Raw genomic sequence first — 19,193 nt, forward strand, 5'->3', positions numbered from 1 at the left:
TTAGAGAGACATGTAACCTCGTTTAGATGTATTAGCACCGCATTTTACTAGCTGTATAAGCCGCTTAGAATCGTATTGCGTGGTATGGCCTCTGTGTTTCGTTCTTTCGTTACAACCGACCCTGGTGGTGGGTTAGGTTGTAACAAAGGAACACCATTGATTTGACATCAACCACAAGGTTGATGAAATTCTTGCAGAGGTCTGACTTGGTGCCATTTGTAATACACAAATATGGGCACATTTGTTTAAAAGTTTGAGAACTCTAGCTCTCAAATTCTGAGAGTTAAAGATACTGAAGCAAAAAGTGTTACAATCACACCCAGTTTCCCCTATGTTCAAATTAGAAATGAGATTTAGCGTTGCTATTATTACATGAACTAACACACCAGTGTTTGTTGTTGGTTGGGTTTTTGTTTCGGCTATCTGGCTAGCAAACCCTTACTCCTCCTCACAGGTAGTAATGTTATGAGGTCCATTCATGGTGTCGGGGAGCTGATGACCCAGGTGGTGCTGAGGGGGGGTGGCTTTCTGCCCACCACACCTACAGCGCCACCAGATGGCGAAGTGGGCAAGACCCAGACGGAGCCAGAAAAGGAGGACATCCTGGTGATGGACACCAAGCTGAAGATCATTGAGATTTTGCAGGTAATGAGGATTCTGGGTCCAACACATGCAAAAATGGGGATGAAATTGTGGGGACTGTCATGTTCCTGTGTTTTGCCTTGAACTTAGAGGCAATTTTAGAAGTTAAATTTAGTGTTCTTGGTCCCAGAACTATAAAAAAGGTTCGTAGGGCACAAAAACAAAGCGTTACTTTTCTTACTTGGCAAACACTTTGTACTGGTGGCAGCTGAAATTTAAAATGAGCCGCCGTTGTGATTGTTATACTTTCCTCCTGTAGTTTATCCTGAATGAGCGGCTGGACTACAGGATCTCCTGCTTGCTGTGCATCTTTAAAAGGGAGTTTGATGAGAGCAACACTCAGACTGACGTTCTGCCGAATGCTACTCCTACCGCTAATGCCAGTGCCACCACTAATGCTTCCACTCCCGCGACTGCTAACGGGGACGGACCAAACAGCATACCGGGTTGGTGCTTCAAACATGTGCTGAAGAGGCGTTTGTTCATTTCACGTTTTTTGCTACTTTTTATTTTCTTGTTTGTTTATTTAGTTGTTTGTTCTTTCACAGTGCTAAATTTTGAGAACATCGAAGAACAGGCTGAGGGTATTTTTGGTGCAAGGTAGGAATTTGCTCAAAATCCATAAACTTCAGACTTCAGTCATGCATACACATTTGTCCCATCTAACATGAGGTCCAACTTCCGAAACCAATCCAGTGTGTAATGCATGTGTCGCTTTGTACTTAGGCTGTATCTTGTTATTCCCTTAGCGAGGAGAACTCGCCGTTGGACTTGGATGACCACGGTGGTAGAACGTTCCTGAGGGTTCTGCTACACCTCACCATGCATGACTACCCGCCCCTGGTGTCCGGGGCTCTCCACCTGCTCTTTAGACACTTCAGCCAAAGACAGGAGGTGCTCATGGCTTTCAAGCAGGTATTCACTTACACACTCACACTTTTTTAAACCGTGTAGCTTGAGTCTTGAGAGCTAAGTCAAGGCTTAAGTTGATCGGGGAGCCGATCACGCTTTCTCTGTCCCCAGGTCCAGCTCCTGGTGACGAGTCAGGACGTGGACAACTACAAGCAGATTAAGTCTGACTTGGACCAGCTGCGCTCCATCGTGGAGAAGTCCGAACTCTGGGTCTACAAGCGGCAGGGTGATGATGCCCTGGATGGCGCTGATGGACCCATCGATTCGGACCATAAAAAGAAGGTTCCGGATGCGCTCTTGGACTAAATCCCGTCGTCTTATTACACCCATGGTCTCCTAGTCAGGATTATTAGAACATGGTTACACCTTAATGGTGTTATTTTATCTGTTTTATCTGTGTAAAAAAGGCCCAGCTGTGTAAAAGTTGGATTGCAAATGTACATGTTGTTATAGATGAGTAGTGACCATGCTGCAACCTCTGGGAAGTCAAATATACACACACTTGGGCAGACACTCTTTTCCATACTGCGATATATTCAGTAGTATTTGTGGTGCCTGAGAATCGAGCCCGTGACCCTGATGTTACTGGTACCTTGCGCTACCTGCTCTCCCAGGTGAGCTAGTGGAGTGTCACTGTTGTTAACAGTCCAGTACCAGTGTGGCATCCTTAATGCTGATGATCCACAACGAAAAACTGGAACCAAATTTTGGCCGCTTTAAGAAGGCGTTTGTTCAGTGCTTCTTGCCCCAGCGAGCTCTGTTTGGGTTACTCTTTACTAGTTACTGTGTCTGGAGGGGGACCGATTGGGCTAATTTCTCCTCCCACATCACACAGGGCGACTCGAGCGGCGTGGACAAGAAGAAACCGGAGAGCACTAGCAGCTATAATTACAGGGTTGTCAAGGAGGTAAAGTGAGCTTCATTTCCAACACACACACACACACACACACACACTTGTGAGGCAGGGCTGTTTTGTGAAGTTCCTTTTACCGTTCAAGCACCACAAACACCAATTAAAGCGAATATTTGGCTCCTCGTATCAGAATGGTCGGTCTTGTAGCACAGAACAAACGTTAGAACAAACGTCAGGGTGGGCAAAGGACCCTGGCTTATCAAACACACACACACACACACACACACACACACACACACACACACAAAAAAAAAACAACAGAGCATGTTTAGCGGACATGGAGCTGTCCAATTAAATCCAGTTCAATTGAACTGAAATCAATTTACTTAAATGCTTTTTAACAGATATGTCGGCAAGGAAAAACCCTGTGTCCTGTACTACTGCAACTACTACATTTAAATCTGTGCAAAATTTCTCTCATATCTTTCCATGCATTTGCATAGTTATGCTGTTTTTCATTCTCACTCGGTTTCCCTTTGAATCATAGTTTCTTTTGCCGTCACACTCTTTCTTTCTAGATCACTCATTCTGTCTTGCTTGCCGATTGAGCTGAGGTTACCAATGTCGCTATGGCAGCTGAGGGGGCACAAAAAATAAGCGTCTCTCTCTCTCTCTCTCTCTCTCTCTCTCTCTCTCTCTCTCTCTTCCTGTAGATCTTGCTGAGGTTGAGCAAGTTGTGTGTGCAGGAGGGGGTGTCGGGGAAAAAAAGTAAGAAACAGCAGCAAAGGTTGCTGAGAAACATGGGAGCTCATGCGGTGGTGCTGGAGCTACTACAGATCCCCTACGAGAAGGTGAGACGTCCCGAAATCTCATTTGGCCTCCCGTCAGAGAGACCTGGGAAGCTGCCCTGTGAGAGATTCTCCTCCGAGCAGGATGTGCTGGCAGCTTAAGCTCAGTCCCCTTTGAGATGTGTTCATATGTTCTCTAAGTAGAATGAGGAGAAGGGAAAGAAAAACAACCCAGTGTGTGGATAAAGGCAGCGTGAGTTGTGTGTGCACTTTGGCAGGGCGAGGATGTCAGAATGCAGGAGATTATGAAGCTGGCTCACGAGTTCCTCCAGAACTTCTGTGCTGGGAACCAGCAGAACCAGGTCCTGCTCCACAAACACATCAACCTCTTCCTAAACCCTGGGGTGAGTGTGGGTAATGCGCCTGGCTTTCCTGGGAAACTCCTAGCACTGTGCAGCCCAAGGTCCAAACAAGGTCTTTCCATAACCTTCAAACTGGTGGAATAGTTTTCATGACATTGTGGTTTCAGTAGGTTTTTTTTGTAAGCTGGCTTTTCATGACACTGGCACCTCTCGGGTCAACACCTCTGGTCTTGAAGAACTGTGGGCTTGTGGTTGATTCAGTACAATATGGACCATTTATTAGGAATCGTCATCCACGCCTCTTTTAAGATGATTCTGGTAGTTCGTTCTCAATACACCATCGCGCTACCTAACCGCGATGCTGCATTTCCCTAGAAAACCTAGCGTCCAAAAACATTGCGTGGTTTCTGTTCAGTGGCTCCTCTGCCGTTTCTGGCGGTGACCCTCCGTTCTCCCGGTCTGTAGATCCTGGAGGCACTCACCATGCAGCACATCTTCATGAACAACTTCCAGCTGTGCAGCGAGATCAACGAGCGTGTGGTGCAGCACTTCGTGCACTGCATCGAGACGCACGGCCGCCACGTGCAGTACCTCCGTTTCCTGCAGACCATCGTCAAGGCCGAGAGCAAGTTCCTCAAGAAGTGCCAGGACGTGGTGATGGCCGAGGTGGGGCCTTGCCGGCCTGTCCGCTTGAACTGCATCAGCACCCGTCACCTCAGACGCCCCGCATTGTGCAATTTTTTTGTTGTTGTTGCTGGTTTCAGTGCTTGTGGTTGAGTTTCTGTTCTCCCTCTCCTGCTTGCCCTCTTCTCCTTTTCTCTCTCCCCAATGTCCTGTATACTAATTCTTTCTTCCCCGCTCACCCATCTTCTCTCCTACTCCTCATTGGCTCTCTCCCCCGGTCATCTTTGTTCCACCGCTGCCTTTCCTCTTCACGCCACTGTTTCTGGGCCCCCTCGCCCTCCGACCCACCCCCTGTAGCTGGTGAACGCCGGCGAGGATGTGCTGGTGTTCTACAACGACCGGGCGTCCTTCCAGACTCTGGTGCTGATGATGCGCTCGGAGCGCGACCGGATGGACGAGAACGGCCCTCTCGTGTACCACATCCACCTGGTCGAGCTGCTGGCTGCATGCACGGAGGGAAAGAACGTCTACACTGAGATCAAGTGCAACTCGCTGCTGCCTCTAGACGACATCGTGCGCGTGGTCACGCATGAGGACTTGCATCCCAGAGGGTCAGCGTGCGGTCCCTTTATCCGAGATGATCCCGGTTTATACCAGCAAGTGGACCGGGGGGCGGTGAAGATGCATTTGTGGCGTAGCCCAACAGCAGACACTTTAGTGACCTTACCTGGTTGAACCCAGCATGGGCTTGAGGCTTCTCAATTAAGCGATAGGCTGAAATCTTGTGTTTCGACAGGGAGAGCGCATGACTGCGCAGTGGTGCGTCTCTGTAGGGTCTGTCTCACCTGAACCTGATTTCAGCCAGATGTCTTTCTAGTCGTCTGCATTTTAGTCCTGCTTTTTCTGGGTTAGTGTCTCTCTCCCTGCTGCTTTGGAGCAATGCTGGCCAGCTGCGGGCATCTGTTAGCTGATGTAAACAGGGTTTGGCAGTTCAGCGGTGTTTAGTCACCCTAGGCAGAGTGCGGGCGGCTGCTTGTGTGTGTCACATGAGAAGCATGTGCTGACCCTCAGCCTCAGAGGCTGCTGTAACGGCGCAACAGCTGCATGGGGATTGGCAATCATTAACATTTGGGAGAAGATGTGGTCACTTTGACTTCCAGGATGGTGAGTGTTTGACTATTTAGACCACATCCACAACTGGAGGATGGAACAGGAATGTTCTGTATTACAACTAACAGTGGTGTGTTGAGTTAATTATACATTATAGTGTATGTCTACTTTTACTGTGAAAAGTCCAAAGATGCACCATGTGCTCTGCTGTTTCTAAGTGATTTGATCAGGAATCCAGTGAGACCGCCAACAGTTACTAATTGTTTTGTCATTAATAAAGTTTCACTGATATATTTGAGACCAAATGTCTCAGCGGAATAAATATTTTTGCCTCCTTTTTTTCCTAATCCCTGTGCAGGTGAAGATTGCTACATCGACTTCTTGAACCACTGCTACGTGGATACTGAGGTGGAGATGAAGGAGATCTACACCAGCAACCACATGTGGAAGCTGTTTGAGAACTTCCTGGTTGACATATGCAGGGTAATGACGTCTCAAAATGGCTGCTTTGCTGTTGGGCCTGTGTAAATGAACTTAGCATCTGCGATCCATCGTTGCAGACATATGCCCCCAACTCCCAAAAAAAAGCCTCCCTCCCGAAAGTACAAAGTGTAAAAAGGTTAGTAAAAGTTCAAGTGAGGGAATCTGAAAACAGAAACTGCCACTGATGTCAACACCTACAGGGTTATAAGTCTTTAAAACAGAACCACACACATTGTGCTTGTAAATGGGTAACCACAGCCCCCTCCATGGTCGCGTTTCCCCAGACACGAACCATTAATGTCAGCTTTTCCCCAAAGTGGGGTCGGTCACTTCAATTTGGTTGGTTGCGCAAAGTGGTCCGTCACCTTAGTAAGCTTCGAAGTTATCAACTGGTGAATCAGTGTAATGAGATCATTTAAAATGTGTGGGTTTGGCTACAAACACCTCCAGTGTGTTTTGTGATTGTAAGGGTTCTCGCTGTTTGTGCGAGGGTGAGGCGTCTCGCTTGGTTGTGCGAGGGTGAGGCCGTCCCGCTGTTTTGTGCGAGGGTGAGGCGTCCCGCTGTTTGTGCGAGGGTGAGGCGTCTCGCTGTTTGTGCGAGGGTGAGGCGTCTCGCTGTTTGTGCGAGGGTGAGGCGTCTCGCTGTTTTGTGCGAGGGTAGGCGTCTCGCTGTTTGTGCGAGGGTGAGGGCGTCTCGCTGTTTGTGCGAGGGTGAGGCGTCTCGCTGTTTGTGCGAGGGTGAGGCGTCCCGCTGTTTGTGCGAGGGTGAGGCGTCCCGCTGTTTGTGCGAGGGTGAGGCGTCCCGCTGTTTGTGCGAGGGTGAGGCGTCTCGCTGTTTGTGCGAGGGTGAGGCGTCCCGCTGTTTGTGCGAGGGTGAGGCGTCCCGCTGTTTGTGCGAGGGTGCCGCTCTCCCTTACGCACGTCGTGCTGTGGCCGTTTTAGGGCTTAGCCTCCACTGCTGTCAAAGGAAGGGTGACTCGTGACCTGTTGTGACTTTACTCAGCAGGGAGCCCACACATATCCCCTCCTACCCAACCCCCTGCTCCATGCTGTTGAGGTTACAAAAATCTTTTCTGTTTTACCGCTCACGAGTCTGCAACAACACAAGTGACCGCAAGCATGCGGACTCCACGCTGGAGCGCTATGTCACCGATACGGTCATGAGCATCGTCACCACCTTCTTCAGCTCCCCGTTCTCCGACCAAAGCACCAGTTTACAGGTGATTAGCCCGTTTATCGGCTCTGACGCAAAGAGCCATGTCGTGCTGGCGGAGCTCAGCGACGCAGGGCTGTGGTGATTTTAGGGCTCACCAAAGTGTTCACAAACTGGCATGCAAGGGTCGTGATGGATTTGCAGTCCTGAGGTTCCCAGGTGTTTGAATTTTTCCTTTAGTTGCAGTCAAGATCTCTGAACTCACTATTTTGTTTCTTCATTCACTCGCTAATGTTTCTGTCTGTTTGGTTTGTTTTTTCCACGGATTTGTGCCCAAATTTGTGTACTTTTGTATTTACTGTCTGTATTCATGGCACTTGGTTTCATACAGGAAACGAATCTATTTTCATCATCCCCCCCTTCACATAGGTGGCACGTCATATGTATGTAAGTACCAGTAATCTGCCCCCCCCCCCCCCACCTCCTTGTGCTCTCGCAGACCCATAAAATCTAGCACATACACACTTGCAGACATCATACTCACTACTGGATTTCCTTTCTTTCTTTCTTTCTCTCTCTCTCTCTCTCTCTTTTACTACTCCACGCACGCACGCACACCTACACGCGCAAGCATGGAGATTTCTTTAGAAAAAGACTGACTGCTTGGATTGAGTCAGAGCTTTCCAAGAACCCACACTGTGTGCGCGCACACACACACACGGGGGCTGCTGTGTGAGCCACTCTGCACATCCAGACTTCCCATATATCTCTGTTTCGCAACATCACTAGTGTGGTTGGGCCTCGCCTGGCTGCCAGATGGTTTTGGAGGGTTTTTTTCCCCTCTTTCTCTCTTTCTGTGTGTCCGTGCGTGTGTGCATGCATGCTGAAATGAGCAAACATATCCAATAATCTTTGAAGAATTTTGTCACTTCTCCTTTGGGATAGCCCACACCTCACCCACCTCAGGCCTGTTGGATATAGACCGTGCACTCGCCCACACAGTGACGTTTCCCGGGACTTTTTTAAACCCTCCTTGCGGTGCCGATGCTGCATTGGCTGCTGCATACTCCCCCAGTTTGGGTCGTGATCGTGCGTAATCCGCCCGTGCAGGCGGCTGCAGTTCTCAGCGTGGGGGGGCAGGCGCCCAGTTTCATTTCCGCCTGGTTCTGATTTGGTCCTGGTTCTGGGGGCCTTTGGCTGAAGTGAACTGCTTTTTTTTTTTTTTTTTTGTGTAACCCTGCATTCCTTGTAAGCGGGAACATCAGATTCAATTATCCATGCAACAGACTCGTTTGCTTCAGTTTGTGTGATTTCACTGTGAGCTGAATTACATTATACGAGGAACAGCTTCCATGGTGCTGTGTATAAACAGTAGCAGCCAGTGGAGCAGGTTCGACTGAGGCGAGTTTGATTTTGCGTTCAAATGTACTGGAGAAATGGAATTTCTGCTCAGTTCAGGTCTTCCAACACTGCATTTTTGTGGCTGTAAATGCAAATGTAAACTCCCATAATTTTTTTTTTTGTATGATTTAACCTATCACCCCTTTCCCCCCCCCCCCAAAAAAAAAACCCACCATAGAGATTTTACCAGAATATATATAATATTCACTGTGTAGACTAGTCAGTGATCCTGAGCAGACAAAGGCCCTGTGTTTGTGCTGTTTCTGTGATGTGGAAATAAATGATGAAAAAAAACCCAGAAACAAATAAACTGATGAAGTAGCACGTAAATAACAGTCTGACCCCCCTCCCGCCCCGCCCCCCAAAACCAGGGCATCTGATCCAACCTTCCAGATCATTCCAAGAAATGACTATTGAAACAGGCCTCCGGGCTAAAAGAGGTTTTCTGTGTAGCCACTGCACGCTTGTTGCCCTAGCTGCTGTGGCGAACACCTCAGGCTAGACAGATTTTTTTTTTTTTCTCTCTCTTTCTTTCTAGTCAGCGCGTTCAGAGGAGCTGAGGTTCTTACAGCTCATGACAGGTTAAAGGGTAAACCAACATTTAGGGTTTCTGTCCTGTTCTTTTCTCATTGCACAACCACTCAGGCCTACTAGACCTGGTCTTAAGCATTCTCTCCTAATAGTTTCATGTTAAAAAACATTCAACCAGTGTCGTTTTTAATTTTGTCATTTTTGGACTTTTATTTTGTATTTTTATCCAATAACATGTTAAACACGATATAATTCACTTAAATGATATGTGCATGGAACTGCTTATTTTGTTTCAAAACAAACCTTTGCATTTTTTTCTCTGTATCTGTTAAGTATTTTAATAGCTGTTTATTTATTTAAAACATTTAAATTAGATTTTTAAAAAATCATATTAGAAAATGTTCAGCAGTTGCATATTTGTAGTGTGTGTGTGTGTGTGTGTGTGTGTGTGTGTGTGTGTGTGTGTGTGTGTGTGGTGGTTATTTTTTTTGCTATTTTGCTGATTTTTTCCTGTTCCTGTTTTTCCAATTCTTTTTTCTCCTTTTTCTCCTGCCCCTCCTCCCGTCTTTTCCCGGTCTCTCGTCTGCGCCACAGACCCGCCAGCCGGTCTTCGTGCAGCTACTGCAGGGAGTATTCCGTGTCTACCACTGCGGCTGGCTCCTGCCAGCCCGAAGGCGTCTGGTGGAGAGCTGCATCAAAGTCCTCTCTGACGTGGGTAAGGATGCCGTCCCGGTCCCTGGCCCATGCCACCACCCACCCCGACGCGGTTCCACGTGCCGCCGTTAACTGTTGACTGCTGCAGAGCCTGAAGGAGCTTTATGTTGCACGCAGCCAAGAGCCGGGCGATCGCCATCCCTGTGGACCTGGACAGCCAGGTGAACAATCTCTTCGTCAAGTCCAACAGCGTGGTCCAGAAGACCCTCCTGAACTGGAGGATGTCCGCTCGCAACGCCTCTCGCCGTGACTCTACCCTCACTGGGTCCAAAGACTACCGGAACATCATCGAGAAGCTTCAGGTGAGCATGGTCACCTCACTAGGGAGACCCCGAAGGTGGGGAACATGCTAGGTTTTCCTTTTACCATGGTTGGAAAAAAAAGTTACATTTATTTAATCGTTACATAGTATCTCATCAATATTTAAATGTTTTAGTTCAATTTAGAAGCTTCTCCATTTTGGTTATAAATGTAATTATATACTTAGCTTTAATTGGTGTAACCCTAAAGTCATCCTCACATCATGTACATTTTAAGTGTGTAATGAGCCCTTGGTGGTGAAATAATAACTGGCATCGCAAGTGCGTCTGTTCAAGCAAAGCAAAGCAGCAAGCAGACAAACCCTTTAACCATACTTCTGTGTCTACCATAAAAAGGCCGTCAGTTAAGAAGTGTGGATTACAAAACGAGGGGGAGGGGGAGGCGGGGGGGGGGTGCACGCCACATTCCTGTGGTTTTCAGTTTGCAGCACCAGACATCAGAGAATAGATTTGTCATTTTCTGCTTACAATCAATTGCTGCAGTTTAATATAAGCTGTTGGATTTGCGGTTTCTTAACTCATGTCTTATTAGAACGTAGCACGTCCTTGCTTATAGGTTTAGTTTCTGTTCTAATAGCAACTTGGCTTAAACACGGGATCTTTTAAACCTCCCGTAACTCAGAGAAAATTCTTTTTAAAAATAGGAAGCTTTTACCATCTTATTCTGTGCATCTTGTCTATATGCTAGAATGTGTTTGGTAATCAAGTAATCTGACTATTCCTCCATCCGGTTGAGTAATCAGACAATAAATACTCTTGCTTATTAAAGAGCAATAGTAAATGTACAAAGAAGAAATCTAAGACTATACAAGAGAACATATGGTCTCTTAAAATTAACAACTGATTAGTTTCTTTAAAAAAAAAAGTCTTCCTACTTTTACTTCAATCTTTTTATTACTCAAATTGCATACAGTAGTGTCTGCTAAAAGTAAACCCAGTTTGGAACATTTAAAGTGCCATTATATTCTGGGTTTTAAGAAGAACATTTTTAAAAAGTAGTTTTCCAGGTACGACTTTCCCCAACCTTTACATTGTACTCGGTGGATTTCAACATACGGTTTTTGAAAAACAGCTTATAGAATTTTCAGAACATAGAGCAGCGTGTTACTTCCCCAGAACAATTGTGATTCCCTAATACTATATTTGTTCAATCATTAATTTGCGAAAAATACAGCTGTATGTAATGTAACTTACTCCATTCCATGTACTGTAATGCCTACTACATGGATTAAAAAAACAAAACGTTAGGTTCTCTTTCAATAAATGTGAATAGAAATCACTTCAGTACAATTCAACAATCTCACTTAGTTAGTGAACTAGCTACTCTGCTAACGCGAGGTAGCTTTCGGTAAAATGACAGCGGCAGGACTAAGTCAACATATTCAAATGTCGTCTCCTCTAGAGCACACTCCATCTTACTGCTGTGAAGACCCTGTGAGCTTCCCATCCGTTCCGTCGCTTCCTAAATATTCAATAAGACACACAAAAATACTTTTTCCAAAAGTCACCCTCTGGCTGCTCCTTGCGTTGTTTGGGGCACTCCCGCGCGTCTTTGTTGCTAGCGAGCGCGCTGGTGGGGTTGCAGCGAGTCTTTTGCATCGATGTTTTTTTTAGTAATAGAGTTTTATGGAGGAATCATTACAGTGCCCCTCGATGTAATATTAAATGGTTTTAGTGGTGTTCTTAATAAACATGAACCCAGGAGCTCTAGCCGGTGTTTTACGCCCAGTTGAAGACCCAGTGGACTTGCACGCACAGCCGTGTTAGATTGTATGGTGGGAAGGAACCGTTTTTAAGTCCTAAGTTGGGAAAACCATCAACGTATCCTCTGATGTGTTTGGTGAAGGTCCCAATGGTTGCAAGGACTTGAAATAATATACCTTAAATAGTACTTTCACTAGGCTTGCAGTTAAATAATGACACTAGTACACCCCCCCCCCCCCCCCCCCCCCCCCCCCCCCCCCCGCCCCCCCCCGGACCCCAAGCCAAGGGCAGGTGCCCGCTCGGAAAGCAGCCTGGTTTCTCAAAAGCACCGTGTAACAAAGATCACTGCTGAGTGGTAGAGCAAGCATCGCTCGTCTAATTCCCCCTCTCTCTCATTTAAGAGGATCTTTGTACACGCTGATGCTTCTGGGAAATAAGGCATTGAGCTGCTTCATCCGAACTCTGAGCTCCCAGACACGTTTGTCCAGGGTCGTGAGTCGTCTGATCTGGCTTATTTTCACATGGTTACTTGGAAACTGCTGACCGTTGCAAATCCGTCCTATTGCCAGGAAGCAGTGTTTGTAGTTTAGAGGGTTTTTTTTTCCCCTTTTTTTGAACAAAAGTCAGAAATTCAAGAATTGACTTTGTTCTCCATGTTCATGAGGATCTATTATGTTGTGAGACCTAAAACTCTGTTTTAGAGCAGCGTACACAGGGGCCGGCTTCCATCAGAACTCACTACCCACAAGCCTGGGGTTAATTTAGACTTTTGTTCTGTTTTTATCATTGAACGTGAGTTGATTTTGCAGTAAGAGAGGATGTGAGTTTGAGAGTCATCGGAAATTAAAAATTAAAATTAAAATCAAAGATGTTGGGGCTATTTCATGCATTTCAGACGCATTCTGCATGTCTTCTTGTGAAGGCTCTAAAAAGGCATAGAAGTGAGTAGATAATTACAGGTTTGTTACACGGTTAAGATTTTGAGGAAAGGGAAATATTGTCCTGGAATTATTTTGTGTATATAGGTGTGTGTGTGTGTGTGTGTGTGTGTGTGTGTGGTGATGAACATTTACCTCACATGACCTGGAGAGTGAACAGGCCAGCTTTGGGCGTGTGTGTGTGTGTGTGAAGATATGAACATGTGGATGTAGGTGTGCGTGTGTGGGGAGATATTAACATGCTGATGTAGTGGATGTAGCTGTGGGGTGGGTGGGGGTGTGTGTGTGTGGTGGATGTAGCTGTGGTAAACCACATGCACAACCTGCTCATTTCCCCCTTCACTCTGTTTGTGTCCAACGCCTCAGCTTTATCTCTGTCTTTATATCTGCTTTGGCTGTTTTGCACTGACCTGGGATCAGCTCTAAATCTGATCGTTACCATATTAGGAGAAAATCTTACCTCAGATCAGTGTTAACAGCTTTCCTAATTGGGGCCTTCAGGAGTGTCTCAATATTAGAGGCAGTTGTCTTGGCAACCTGATAGCTATATAGTAACAATAATAAATAATAATAGCAAAACAATAAACACACTTTCCAGTAATGTCCCAGTAGAGGATGAACACACAACTGGGACCATGGTTTTTTTTTAAACTTTTGAGAAGAATCAATAAGTTGAATAAGTTTTATGGTGTGCGTGCGTGCGTGTGTGTGTCAGGACATCGTCTCTGCTCTGGAGGACCGCTTGCGGCCGCTGGTGCAGGCAGAGCTCTCTGTGCTCGTGGACGTGCTGCACCGACCAGAGCTGCTGTTCCCGGAGAACACAGATGCTCGCCGCAAATGCGAGAGCGGAGGCTTCATCTCTAAGTAAGACTACAATTCCCATGAAAGCCACAACCCCAAGCTCCCCCGTCTGATTCTCGTCAGATCTCTAGACAGTAGTTACTGTGGTAAGAGTAGTTAGTTACACTCTATAGCCATATAGAATTGATTTGCATAAAGAACAAGTTTTTGTATAATCCGATGCCTGCATCTTTAAACCCCCGTTATAAAATGACTAATGGAGGATTTTCTAGATGAGTGTTTAGTATTTACACGTCACTGCTTGTCCTCAGTGCGTTGGGTGTGTGTGTGCATGCTTTTTTGACATTAAAAGCGAAGCACAACTGAACAGATGTCTTCTGTGGGATAAGCTCATTGTAAAAGTACAGCACACGCGTGTGCACGTCAGTGTCTGTTCAGGCCGGCGCGGTTGGTTCAGAGCTGCTCCAGTCAACCCCACTGGATATTGCCCAGTTTGGAGTGTGTTGTTTGAGAAGGAACACCCAAAACCCGACCTTGGCTGCAGAAGCAGCCCGTCACATGTCCTCGTTCACCTCTGTGTGAAGGCGTGATCACCAGAGGCCAAAGTGGCGGTAGTGTGATGAACACTTTGAGGAAATGGGGCCAGTCAGGTTCATTTCAGTTCCCTCAGGTTCACTCGTCCAGTTCAGTTTAGGTCATATGGACCTGGTTTATTTTATTGTAGTTCATTTCTTTGTGGCGCTCTCTCTCTCTCTCTCTCTCTCTCTCTCTCTCTCTCTCTATGTCTGTCCATCCATCTTTGTCCATCTGTTTCTCCATCTGCCACTCTCTGTATGTCTGTATCTCTCTCTGTCCCTGTATGCCTGGTTGTCTGTATCTCTGTCTGTCTGTCTTTGTCCCTGTATGTCTGTCTGTCTCTGTCCCCGTATGCCTGTCTGTATCTCTCTCTCTCTGTCTGTCTGTCTCTCTCTCCCAGGTTGATTAAACACACTAAGCAGCTGCTGGAGGAGAATGAGGAGCGTTTGTGTATTAAGGTTCTGCAGACTCTCCGAGAAATGATGACAAAGGACCGGGGTTACGGAGAAAAGGTACAGCAAACACACATGCACATGCATGCACACACACGCACAAGACAGTGCAGACCTTCTTCTGTATTTAAACACTTCTGCACCAGTCAGTCACTCTGACTGCCTTCAGTTATGTAAGCATGAAAAGATTACCAGTCAAGTACCATATTTCATTCTCTATTTTACTTATCTCACACACGCACACGTGCGCGCACACGCACACACACACACACACACACACACACACACCTGATCTCTATCCTTTCAACAGCCTTTCTGATGCTCTGACATCCTTTGATGTGGGTTTGTGGGTTAACATTCCCTACCACATTACACAAAAACAACTCTACCACCATTTTATTCTCCTCAGGATCAGAAAGTTCTAGCATGTTCTTAAAGCTATTAACACCGGGTGAGCCGCGCCACTATGTCCCACTCACTAATAATCCACCTCCTTTGGCTGATCCAACCTCCTTGCACTAATCTTACTCAAGACTCCGCCATGGCTCCGGTCCGGTGTCTCCAAGCTCCGCGCGGCGTAGTGTTCCCCCTCTTCTCCCACACGCCCGATTCAGCTTCTCGCCAGCTCAATCCGGCGGGCAGTGGAGAACGACTGAGCATGCGGCGCGTGCGAGTTTCGGATGCCTGCAGGGGGCAGTATACCACGAAGCAGGGCTTTACGTCAGGCAGAGCGGCATTGCGGCAGCACCTTGAAGCGGGCGTAGGTGGTGCTCCAGGGCACGTTAAGTCACCATGCCACACGATATCGATAACGTCAACATCAGATAACTTCAGATAATTTGCAGTGTTACCTGATTTTAAATTATGTTGGATGTCATAGCTGAACCATTCCAACAAATCACACACGTGTGAACCCTCTTGATGAATTTAGTATAAACTTAAAATCAAACTGTATAGACAAAACACTTCTTATTTGAAGTTCTTTCTGTGGCCTATTGTAGTATTTCATATATATAGATGATTTTAGTATTAGAGTTTTTTATCAACTACTCCAAAAATTAATTACTTTTGCCTTATTAAGGTACTTAACTTGTAATCAGAAGATTGCTGGTTCAAGCCCCACCACTGCCAAGTTACTACTGTTGGGCCCCTGAGCAAGGCCCTTAACCCTCAACTGCTCAAGTTGTACTCACTCATAATTGTAAGTTGCTTTGGATAAAATTGTCAGCTAAATGCCATAAATGTAAATATGCAAAAGAGAATATAAGGCAGGGACCTTAAAATGAACAGCTAATTGGTTTCTTTTTGTTTTTAATAACAATTTTATTGTTATTTTATTGGTTTTGTTTTATTGCTATTTTTACATTCATTTTTATTCAGAAATGATTTTTTTTTTGTTGCCTTTTTCAGGCAGTCGTTAGAGAATCAGTACTAGGTGTATGGTTTTGTGATCAGTGTTAAGCTTGGGCGCTAATGTCCAGGCTATCCTGAGCTTGCTTCTGGGTATACTCCCCTGCTCCTGATCCATGGCTTAAATTTGCCTAGCGCTTTTGTAAAAACTACTGATTTCCCCTCCTGATGTTCTTTTTGCCCCCTTTTTGTGGATTTGTGGTTTCTTTCCCCCAGTGCGTCTGGGCTCTCCCCCCACTAACCCCGGGCCTGTGTTCTTCTCTTGCAGCTAATCACCTTTGATGATGAGCTGGATGTGGCTGAGGTTGAACTTTCTGTTTTTCCCCCCCTCCTCCACCCCTTACCCAATTGCCTTGTGCTTCTCGCCTGCACGCCGTAGCTGCTCGACCCCAAGCCTCTGTGCTGTGTGTTGTGCTTTTGTTTGAAGATTTTATTATTATTATTCTCTTTGGTTCCCACCACAAACTTGTTCTCCCCTTGTTCTGTCGGCGGTGTGTGTTTGTGGGCGGGGGCAGGGTGGGGGTTCGGATAGTTTCTGCGTGTTTGTACGTGCTTAAGTGAACAGATTCAGCCACTGCACTTCACATGCGGGTATGTGCGCGCGTGTTTACGCACATGTACACACAAGTAAAATAACCCACTTGATTGCTTGTTTATTATCTGTGTGTGTGTGTAAGAGCTCTCTGTGGTTAGTTAGCACAGATAACACCACATATTAGCTGCACTTTTTTTAAGGGGGGGGGGGGTGTAGATCTATATTTATAACTCTAACCAGCCGTAAAACAAAACCCCATCAATTCTGATAGTTACAATTTTTCATCTGTATAGAAATCTGCTCTGTCCCTCTGATTTATATATGTATAAAATATTATTTGCACTGTGTGTGTGTGGGTGTGGTTAAGCTTGCTAATGGCACAGTGTGTTTGTGAATAGCCTGGCTGACCTCTGTGTAATGCCAAAACTCAGTTAGAATGTAAACCATTCTAACTGTTTGTTATTTATTTAGTTCTGTTACGTAATCCAGGATCATTAATGTTTCTAAACTTGGCTCCTTCAGAAAATCAGTTATACGTTTGTCTTCTCATACTGGGATATGTCTCGGTACACACAGCACAGTTATAGTGGTCATTATATCTGAGGAGGTGAAGAACAGATTAGTGGGTTTTTGTTTTGGCTTTGTTTATTACTTTTTTTTAAGCTTTCAATGATTTCTTGACTAGTTTTACTTGTCCTGCTATTTCTCTCTCTCTCTCTCTCTCTCTCTCTCTCTCTCTCTGTCTGTCTGTCTGTCTGTCTGTCTGTCTGTCTGTCTGTGTGTGGGTGTCCGGGTGAGTCTGATGTCTTGTTGTATATTACAGCGTCTGTATTTTTAACAGTGTTTGTAAGGTCTTTGTCTTCTGAGGTTTGTAGTTGTTTAGTGTAATGATCCTTTCAGGTGGAAATTTGAGATGAAGGTCGTAGCTTGGACGGTTTGTGAAGTCTCTTCCACTTTTCATAGCTACACAAGTGTAATACCCCTAGTTTAAGAACTACTAACTTGGACAATGTCCCTTCAGACGTCGCTTCCGCACACCTCCCACCGTGTGTGGGTGAGTGGCTGTGAGCGCATGCACATGCGTGTTTGTGATTGTGCATGTTGGGTTTTGTCAGCACCAAGGGGAAGTTGGAGGTGGGTATGTTGACACCTTTCAGGGTAAAAGGAGACAACTTTTTCACAACTAATGTAATGTCCGAGAGTTCAGAGTGACATGGCATGACCCTGTTCCTTTTCTTGGCTGCGCTTTACACACACACACACACACACACACACACACACGAAACACAACACAACACAAACTGGCGTGTTCTCCTGTGTCTTTTGTATCAGAGCTCAGAGTGATGCATTCTTGTTAGAATAGATACCAGTGGTAGCAGTGGGCAGGGGTAGCACAGTGGTTAAGGTACTTTACTTGTAATTGGAAGGTTGGCAATTCAAGCCCCACCACTGCCAAGTTGCCACTGTTGGGCCCCTGAGCAAGGCCCTTAACCCTGAATTGCTCAAGTTGTACTCACTCATAATTGTAGGTCACTTTGGATAAAAGTGTCAGCTAAATGCTGTAAATGTAAATACCAGGGTTTCTGTGAGCATTTGAATATTGCACATATGCCATTTCACATATTCAGATATAACCCCACAGTTCCATCATGGTATAGTTTTGGTGTACTTTTAATAAATAAATGGGGTTATAATGGGTTTAATGAGATTTAGTTTAATACATAAAACAGAAGAGTGCCACTGAATTTCTGGCTGATGGTGTTGGTCAGGCCTCTTGTAGTCACCACTTTTCAGTTCCAAACTGAGATTATTTAAGATTATTATTATTATTATTATTATTATTATTATTATATAAGATTATTATCTGTCTCAAAATGTTGTTTAGCCTACCCTGAGAGAGAGAGAGAGTGCAAAAGCGTGAGAGTGAGGAAGTGTGTGTGTGTGTGTGTGTGTGTGTGTGTGAGAGAGAGAGAGAACAAATGAGGATGATGCCATAAATTAGGAAACAGACCTACTTCGTTTCTGACCAGTGTCTAAAATTCTCACAGGCTTTGCTAAAAGGTCATGAGAGTATTATTGCTCATCTCTCTCTCTCTCTCATTCTCTTTTTCTTTATCCCTTCATCACTAGTGTTGTGTGTTCAAGCCTGTCTGCCCATCACTGTGTCAACACACACACACACACACACACTACCTGGGCTGGCTGGCCACTGTAAGCGTGTGATGTAACATGGATTGGGATAAAATGGCTCTATGCTTGACGTGCCGCAGTAAAGCTGTGAGCATGCATGTTACATAATATACAGAATTTAACATGTGCGTGCGTGTTACGACTGACTTGTAATGTTATATACTACTCATTTTCAGCACAGTGAAACTACTGTTTTTCACTCTGTCCACACTCTCTCTCTCTCTCTCTCTCTCTGTCTTTCTCATTCTCTCTCCGTCTCTCTCTTGCCCCACCTCCCAGACAGAGTGTGTTTTAGCCTCTTTGCTCGTTCCGTTGCTTCTCCTTGAAGGTCTGTGTGTTCTGATGGAATCCTCTGCGTATCCTCAACTGCAGTATCACTGCTGCCCAGTAGGGGGAGATGTATTCACGTGTGTGTGTGCGTGTGTGCGTATGTGTGAATGTGTAGCTGTGTCCCAGTTTCCTTCCTGTGTGCTGCACGATTCTTGGGCGCCCGCCAGTGCTCCGACAGCGCTTACATAAGACCCGACACTTGCCTTTTTTTTTTTTTTTTTTCCTGGAATTCAGTCTCTCTGCTGGTGTGTGACCTTCTGCAGTAATTGCCAATAAAAGACTGGCGGGGGTGGTTTACTGAGAGAGGGAGAGACGCTGGCAGAGACAGACACGGACACACACACACTCCGGACACACACACGGG

General features: G+C 45.8%; 1 protein-coding gene across 7 annotated transcripts in view; it reads left to right on the forward strand.

Moving 5' to 3' along the window:
- itpr1b (inositol 1,4,5-trisphosphate receptor, type 1b) overlaps nt 1–19,193 on the forward strand; it is a 116,655-nt gene that overhangs the window by 33,546 nt on the left and 63,916 nt on the right. For 6 of the 7 annotated variants that reach the window (XM_035520174.1, XM_035520178.1, XM_035520175.1 and 3 more), the window contains 17 exons: nt 455–645; nt 902–1,088; nt 1,191–1,242; nt 1,392–1,557; nt 1,666–1,836; nt 2,390–2,461; nt 3,121–3,258; nt 3,474–3,599; nt 4,023–4,223; nt 4,539–4,792; nt 5,651–5,774; nt 6,866–6,994; nt 9,454–9,574; nt 9,691–9,875; nt 13,251–13,399; nt 14,313–14,424; nt 16,043–16,078. In XM_035520174.1, the coding sequence (XP_035376067.1) occupies nt 455–645; nt 902–1,088; nt 1,191–1,242; nt 1,392–1,557; nt 1,666–1,836; nt 2,390–2,461; nt 3,121–3,258; nt 3,474–3,599; nt 4,023–4,223; nt 4,539–4,792; nt 5,651–5,774; nt 6,866–6,994; nt 9,454–9,574; nt 9,691–9,875; nt 13,251–13,399; nt 14,313–14,424; nt 16,043–16,078 (2,414 nt within the window). The remainder of the gene's footprint in view (nt 1–454; nt 646–901; nt 1,089–1,190; nt 1,243–1,391; nt 1,558–1,665; nt 1,837–2,389; nt 2,462–3,120; nt 3,259–3,473; nt 3,600–4,022; nt 4,224–4,538; nt 4,793–5,650; nt 5,775–6,865; nt 6,995–9,453; nt 9,575–9,690; nt 9,876–13,250; nt 13,400–14,312; nt 14,425–16,042; nt 16,079–19,193) is intronic. The other variant, XM_035520177.1, reaches the window with a different exon arrangement.

This window comes from Electrophorus electricus, chromosome 20 (genome assembly GCF_013358815.1).
Source record: "Electrophorus electricus isolate fEleEle1 chromosome 20, fEleEle1.pri, whole genome shotgun sequence".
In the NCBI taxonomy this organism is placed as follows: domain Eukaryota; kingdom Metazoa; phylum Chordata; class Actinopteri; order Gymnotiformes; family Gymnotidae; genus Electrophorus; species Electrophorus electricus.